The sequence below is a fragment of the Psammomys obesus genome, unplaced genomic scaffold (assembly GCF_907164565.1).
Source record: "Psammomys obesus unplaced genomic scaffold, mPsaObe1.curated_primary_1811, whole genome shotgun sequence".
In the NCBI taxonomy this organism is placed as follows: Eukaryota; Metazoa; Chordata; class Mammalia; order Rodentia; family Muridae; genus Psammomys; species Psammomys obesus.
Genome location: NW_026596166.1, coordinates 14,011,041 through 14,019,434, shown reverse-complemented (window position 1 = coordinate 14,019,434; position 8,394 = coordinate 14,011,041). Strand labels below are relative to the sequence as shown.

General features: G+C 37.3%; 1 protein-coding gene across 3 annotated transcripts in view; it reads right to left on the bottom strand.

Moving 5' to 3' along the window:
* Nucleotides 1–8,394, bottom strand: part of Mdga2 (MAM domain containing glycosylphosphatidylinositol anchor 2) — an 870,813-nt gene that overhangs the window by 173,139 nt on the left and 689,280 nt on the right. For all 3 annotated transcript variants that reach the window (XR_008718784.1, XR_008718785.1, XM_055595284.1), the window contains exon 8: nucleotides 7,612–7,905. Coding sequence is in view for 1 of the 3 variants with exons in the window: in XM_055595284.1 (XP_055451259.1) it covers nucleotides 7,612–7,905 (294 nt within the window). In the remaining 2 variants the exon portion in view is untranslated. The remainder of the gene's footprint in view (nucleotides 1–7,611; nucleotides 7,906–8,394) is intronic.

The window sequence follows — 8,394 nt, the reverse complement described above, 5'->3', positions numbered from 1 at the left end:
ATATATATATATATATATATATATATATATATATATATATATATATAATAAGGACTCTCAAAGCATTTTTAATGCCTAAAATCTACATTTTGGAAGAAAGACCTTGTAGATATTAAGAACAAATGCAAAGAAACTTAATTGTGTTAGTTATCTATGTTTATGTTCGTTTTTTTTAAGAAGAGAATATGTTACCATGGAATGAGAAAGGGAGAGAGCAGGTGGCAGAATGCCTCTTTAAAAAAAAAAAAAAAAAAAAAAAACAGACAAGCACTCAGTTTCATGCCATATTTGAAGGAGGGTTACTGTGGAAGGACTTTCTCAAGGCAGTGCTGTAACCACTTCTTAAATTCCTTTTTGCCCAGCAGTGTTGGTCAGATGTACTTGGCTAATTGGACTAACTAAACACAAATCTTGGCTGGATTAAAGCTGTACTTTTAGTCATTTTGTTAAAACCAGCTCTTTCTTGTTCCAATTTTGTATTCATGATTTTACAAAGCGCTTTTAATAGATTTGCTTTCCCTAAGTTAGCTCTGTCTACATCTACATTCAAGGCACAGCAGAGGCGAAAGCAGACAGGAGAGCTGTGCTGATTCTCTTCACAGGGCCATAGACTGGATGAGGTCATCGTCTTCCAGGTGATGCTAACTCTAAAGCACAGGGTCAATGTGCTGTTCTGAGAAGTCCTGCAGGAGGGGAGAGTCCCTTAGTATTTGCTTGGATAGTTTCCAAGGCACTCATTTATCCCTCAAGTGGTTATCAATGATGCTGTACTCTCCAGAAGAATGAAGAAACCCAAACAGGAGAATTGTTGGAAATCCAAGGTCAGTTTAGTTATAGGAAAGTCACTCAAACATTTTCCTGAATATGTAATTTGTACACATAGGAAGTTAAATTTTCAAATACTTGGGAGTAAAGAAAATACATAAATGCGTTAAGTATAATATATATGCATATATGTAATGTATATGTTGACCTGAGATAATATTTCCATAAATTATTTATACAGAGTTTAAATTGAATAGAATCATATAAGGTAAATTGTTTCTGTTTTTATCAATAAAAGGTCTTAGTGACAAGACGGAGGCAGTGGGCATGCTGAGAGAAATTATATAAATACTAATATTTTCAAAATATCAACATTTCCTCAGGTCCCACTGGTTAATGCTAACAATAACTACTGAAAACAATGAAGGAGGTGATATAGCCACTTAATTCAAACAAAGAAATGCTGTATAACATGCTGGGTTCTCATTAATAACCATTAATATTGAAAATAGAAAAATGAACACTGAATGTAATAATATCTTTCTAAGAAACCGAAAGCTTTCCATAAGCCACTTTCAGGCATAGTGTATTTTAAAGTGAGAAGAGAAAATTAAGACTTTATTATTTATCACCCTGCGCAAAACTAAAGTCCAAGTGGATCAAAGACCTCAACATAAAACCAGACACACTATTAGTAGAAGAAAAAGTGGGGAAAAGCCTTTAACTCATTGGCACAGGAGACAACTTCCTAAACAGAACACCAGCAGCACAGGCTCTAGGAGGAACAGTCAATGAATGGGACCTCATGAAACTGAAAAGCTTCTGTAAAGCAAAGGATACTGTCATCAAAACAAAACAACAGCCTACAGACTGGGAAAGGATCTTCACCCATCCTATAGCTCACAGAGGGCTGATATCCAGGATATATAAAGAACTCAAGAAGTTAAAAAGCAATAAATCAAGTAATCCAATTAAAAAATGGGGTACAGAGCTAAACAGGGAATTCTCTGTAGAGGAATATAGAACATCAGAAAAACAAAGAACTGCTCGGTGACCTTAATCATCAGGGAGATGCAAATCAAAATGACCCTGAGATTTCACCTTACACCTATCAGAATGGCTAAGATCAAAAACTCAAGTGACAATATGTGCTGGAGAGGTTGTGGAGAAAGGGGAACCCTCCTCCATTGCTGGTGGGAATGTAAACTTGTACAACCACTTTGGAAACCAATCTGGTGCTTTCTCAGACAACTAGGAATAGTACTTCCTCAAGATCCAGCTATACCATTTCTAGGCATATATCCAAAGTATGCTCAAATACACAACAAGGACATTTGCTCAACCATGTTCGTAGCAGCTTTATTCGTAGTCCTTCGATGGAGGAATGGATACAGAAATTGTAGTACTTTTACACAATGGAATACTATTCAGCAATTAAAAACAAGGAAATCATGAAATTTGCAGGCAAATGGTGGGATCTAGAAAAGATCATCCTGAGCGAGGTATCCCAGAAGCAGAAAGACACACACACAGTATATACTCACTTATAAGTGGATACTAGAGCTATAATACAAGATAAACATACTAAAATCTGTATACCTAAAGAAGCTAAACAAGAAGGAGTATCCTGGGTAAGATGATCAATCCTCACTTAGAAAGAAAAATGGAATGGACATTGGAAGAAGGAGAAAACAAGAAACAGGACAGGAGCCTGCTACAGAGGGCTTCTGAAAGACTCTACCCAGCAATGTATCAAAGCAGATGTTGAGACTCATCACCAAGCTTTGAGCAGAGTGCAGGGAATCTTACGAAAGAAAGGGGAGTTAGTAAGACCTGGAGAGGACAGGAGCTCCACAAGGAGAGCAACAGAAACAAAATATCTGGGCACAGGGGTCTTTTCTGAGACTGATACTCCAACCAAGGACCAAGGTCCATTCATGGAGATAACCTAGAACCCCTGCTCAGATGTAGTCCATGGCAGTTCAGTCTTCAATTGGTTCCCTAGTAAGGGGAACAGGGACTATCTCTGACATGAATTCAGTAGCTGGCTTTTTGAGTGCCCCTGCCCCGAGGCAGTAGCAGCCTTGCCAGATCACAGAGGAGGACATTGGAACCAGTCCTGATGAGACTTAATAAGGTAGCGTCAGTGAACTTGGAGAGGGGTATGGGAAGAGATGAGGGAAGGGTTGTGGGATTTGGAGGGAATTGAAGGAGCGGTTTACAGCTGGGATAGAAAATGAATAAAATGTAATTAGTGCAAAAATAAAAATTTAATTAAAAAAGACTATTTTATTTAAGTTTGTCTTTGATCCAGTGATTCTTAACCTTCCTAGTGCTGTGACTTTTTAATACAGTTCCTCATGTTGTAGTGACGTTCAATCATAAAATTATTTCTGTTGCTACTTCATAACTGTAATTTTGCTACTTTTTTGAATCATAATGTAATTACTTTTGGACATAGAGTTTTGCCAAAAGGTTCATGACCCAAAGGTTGAGAACTGTTGCTAAACTTTTCTCTGGAACAGAAAACCTGATTACTGATCAATTAATTAAATAATTTACCGAGGTACAAGTATTATGACGCTAACTATTATAAGCCATGTAAAACCCAAGTTCAATCTTGAATGTTGGTGAATATCTGCCTTTGTCTACATAGTCCTGCCCATGGACATACACATACATGTACACATACACATACACACACACACACACACACATACTTCTTAGGCATTCAGAGCAGTTAGAGTACAGTAGGGATACATCAGTCTTTAAAAATAAGAAACCAGTGTTATAATCTGAATGCTGGTCTCTCTACCGAAATCATAGCCTGAAATCTAAGGGTTGTGGGGAGGCACTGGAAAGCATGGCTTTGGAGAGCACCCTACCACATACATGAGATTAGAGCCCTTAAAAATCACATGCCAGAGAAATGGTGCTCACCACTCTGATACCACATGAGTCCAGCTGAAAAGCAAGTGCCCTCAATGAAGCAGGGCAAAGGACTTTACACTTGATCATGGATTACACAGCGTCAGAAATAAAAAAAAAAAGTTGTATATAGGATACCAGCTTGTAATATTATTGTTATAGTAGCCTTTCTAGTTAAGAATTATCAACTAGGATGAGAAATCTGCAAGGAACAAAATATATGTTTAGCTTAAAACTTTGCAAAAGACAACGGGAATCATACTGATAACCATATTCTTCATTTTGTTACACGTGGAACACACTGCTCTTATTATTTCTCAGTATCATTTAAGACTGAAAATACTAGTGAAAACTGCAAACATTTCCCCTTGTTTGGAAATAAGAAATCTAAAGTCCAGAAAAATTAAGACACTTGCCAAGAGGCACATATATCGTAATGAATAATTTTGTGGAATAAAGATTCTGTGGCTAAATAAAATATTCTAAATGTACCCTCCCTCGGAAGTTAAAGCAGCACCAAGTGTAGAGATTTTATGTCATCCTTGCCTGTAAATTTAAAACCATGTTAGAACTAGTCTTTAATGCTTCTGATGCAGCCTTTTCAATATCCCTAAAGGTAATTTATGCTATAAAAGTAAGCTAAAGGTCACAAGAATCAAGTAACATTAGTGAAATAAGCGAGTTCAATTGACATTGATATCTATTTTAAAAACCACTTGGTTCTTCTATAGCTCTATACTGATCACTTTGAGTGTGCAGACACAATCCCAGCAGGGTTCTGTGGAAGGCAACTGTTGCAGCTATTCATCATCTTGGTGAGATAAAATGCCATGACCAAATGATTTAAAGGAGGGATATTTACTGACTCAGAGTTCAAGGCTTCAGGTCTGTCCTGATGGGATAGTACTTAGGCACACTCAAGGGATTTGAAGAATTTGTGTAAACAGGGACAGAGAATAACAGGAGCCAAGGCACAAGCAGAGAGGCAATGCCAGGGTCTCATGTTCAGAAGACTGAGAAAACATGGCTTGGATTATTTTAAAAAAGAAAAAAAACGAAGAAGAATATGTCTAGCAGGATAACGCTCCTCAAACTTTTCTATTTAGAAGTTAAAGAGCTGCCTCTTCACTTAAAATTTCTCTGGATTGGAAGAGAATGACCTCCTGGAGAGATATTCCTTAGGTTGTAGGAATGGAAACATGACTGCAGAAGAGATTTGTGGGTAATACAGACTGTAGAGCAGGTAGATGAGATTTTTTATAGTCACCCTAGAATGAGTTGACAGAGAAGGAAGCATCCCTGAGATTTGCCTGGGCAAGTGACAAGAGGCAGTGATACGAATGTGCTGTTAACTTCCATCTAGCTCGCTGGCTCTCCAACTTTCTAATGATGTGACCCTCTAAGTCCGTCCCTCATGTTATGGTGACTCACGACCATAAAGTTGTTTTTATTGCTACTTCATGACTGTAATTTAGTTATCGTTACAAATTTTAGTGTACATAACTGATATGGAAGATATCCGACATATGACTCCAAAAGTGATCGGGACCCATGGGTTGAGAACCACTGATCTAGTTACACAGGTAAACAAATAGGAGGGTGTTGTTTAGCAGCCTAAACACAAAACGTCTTAACTAGTAGGCAGGATATTGAAGATGGGATCTGAGGCTTGAGACTGGATCCTCAAAAAAGAGAGATCTAGAAGGCATACTGACAGCTTTGTACAATTATTGAGTTTAGAAGTCTTCCCCGGCAGATGCAAAGACTGCAGCAGAAGACAGTGCAGGGAAGGAGGCAGTTACATCATCTGAAGGAGGAAGAGTGACTGAGGCTATGATATCTTTTATTTTTGTTTTTATCATTTTATTTTTACTTACATGTTTGTCTTTGAAAACTAAGGGAACAATGGAAGGAGAACAAAAAAGATTTTAAGGGACTATAATGGGATACACTGACATGAGTCTAGAAAGAAGCTATTGGGAGGAGGAAAGTGATCTGCAAGGGAGGGAAGGAGGAGAGGGACAAAGATGACTAAGGAAACAGTATGAATGAAATGTCGTAATTAACCCCAAACTTGGTATGATAATTTAAAAAGTAATTAAAAAATTAAATTTCCAGTTGTGATGTTGCAGGCCTTTGATGTTAGAACTTGAGAGGCAGAAGCAGGTGGATCTCTCTGAGTTCAATGCCAACCTGGTCAACAAATTCTCAGATATTCCTGAAACCTTAATTTCAAAAAGATACCAGAACAGGGAGGAATATATACATCTATATTTATCCTTGCTTAAATATTTGAATTATTATATGAATACACTTGTTAATTAGCACTCACATAAATTTAACAGTCTTAGCAATTAGCCACAATAAAAATGTATTATGCTTGGAATACACAATGTGTAAAACAGTCTGTGGCTAAGGGCAAGGCTGCATCAGTGAAGTCCCTGCTGCAGCATGAGAGTAAGGACTAGAGACTGAGTCCTCAGCACCCACAAAAAAGTCTTATGTGCATCTGTGACCCCCAGCGCAAGGCTGTCAAAAGCAGGCTGACCCCTTATATGCACACACATATATACACCACATAAACTCATATAAATAAAAAAAACTTAGTTTGCTATATTGAATAATGAAATTTTCTGTAAAGGATGCACCACATATATATCCATGTATATGTATGTATTTATATGGTAGAATAGTCTTCTATATTTTATATCAATAATCTTACATGTATCATAGTGAGGCATGATGTTTGTTAGGTTAAAAAGGTGTTATTAGAATCTTTTCACTTTTAGTTTTTCAGGAGCAAGTCTTACGTACACATGGAGTATGTGTCCACAAACAGGGAAGCTGCTCCTAGGACACGAACTGATACTTGCAGGGACATTGTGAAAGTTACCAGTTGCTTGGGCCTGGCAGATTCTCAGACACATAAGCAGATTCTTCAGAAGAAGTAGAAATGTACATAAGAAAGCTCTTGAAGGGCAAGGTGACATCCCTGGCTGGACCTGGAGAGGTGGCTGGTATTTGGCTTCCAGAGTGGACAATGTGGGGATTACAGCCAGCACCCTGCTCTAGCATGGCGCCTTGCATCTCTATACTCATATCAAAGGAGCTGAATTATAATGATGTCTTTTGTTATCTTTTTGAGTCACATTCCTGTCACCATAGAAACAACAGTACAATACTTCTCATCATCTGCTATTATAAGACCAATTTTTACAATCCTGTGCTGATTTTTACTATTTCCTCAATGTAAGCAATACCAGTCATATTGCTCAGATTTTAGCAGTTCTTAAATTTATTGATTTAATTACTTTTAAGAGCAAATATTAATCCTATAATAGTTTTTGTAAGAAACAGAGCCATAATTTCAATAGAAGCAGTTCAAGAACTATCTTATTTAGCTCATAATTAAACACTTATATGTTAGGTAATTTAGGCATAAATTTAGCACACAAGATCCTCATGAATTCCATTACTAGATAATTATGCAAGCTACTGTTACAACTTCATACATGGAAAAGTAGCATTTCAATGTTCAGATATGCACATTTAAGCAAAGAGATTCTCAAATAGATGGATGATTTGGGCCAAGGCATGCAATTATGCTAAAAAGAAATGAACTATGGAAACTAGACAGCTTTGTAACCTGAATTAGTACTTACTTCCATCTCCACCTTGCTTCGTTTGAACCCAAATGGCTCTTAACCAAAACGGTTGTTGATTCTCCAGCCTTAAACCCCATCATACTTATAAAGTGTATTTGAAGAGAACTCTTTTCTAATACCTAGATAATAACCAGATTAAGTGGTAACTGTTGTTTAATTTGGACAGCAATTTGCAGAAATATTTCTGATCCAAGGCTGGGAATCACACATCTTCTTTATCACAGAGAAACCAAGGGAAAGGGCATTTACTCACACTGCACAATGAGCTGCACCAGGGCCTCCCTTGGCTTCACGTTGAATCCATTGTACTGGCTGGTCTGACATCTGTACATCCCTGACATTTCCCTTGACACATTCACAATCCTGAGTGTCCCATCGTAACTCTCCATTTGCATTGTCCCATCAGGCATTGCGACTTCTTTATCCGCTCTAGACCAAAGGATGATTGGTTTAGGTTTCCCAGTTACTTGACACTGAAGTTCTATTGTGTCTCCTTCTCTGGTGACCAAAGGTGATTTTTCCTGTGGAACAGTCAGATTGGGTGGAACTTGAAATGGGAAAAAGAAAATTTTTCAAGGTTAGTATAAACTGGTAAGACATATTCAGGCACAGAATATCATAAGGAAACAATTTCTGCTGGTTGAAGGAATTTGGCAATGCAGATGACATTAAACATAGAAACCACAGTCATAAGGGGAAGGTGCTCTCACTTAAGGAAACCCTACAACTTTCATTGTTTACTCTCAAATATACATTCTCACAATAAGTATAATATTACATTTGAAGGCAAATAGTCAATATAAAGAAACTCTATTCAATGCCTTGTCTTATTAACCATTAACTGGCCCTCTATCTTTGTTTTAAACATAAGGAATTGATTCAACTGTTGCCTTCACATGCAAAAACTTCCTTTAACAGCTAAGTCACAACCAGCTTTTCAGCAAACTACCAATTAAAATAACAGCAATGAGATAGAAATATTTTATATTCTACATTTATATTTATATTCAGTCCAGTTTCAGAATTATTTCATTTT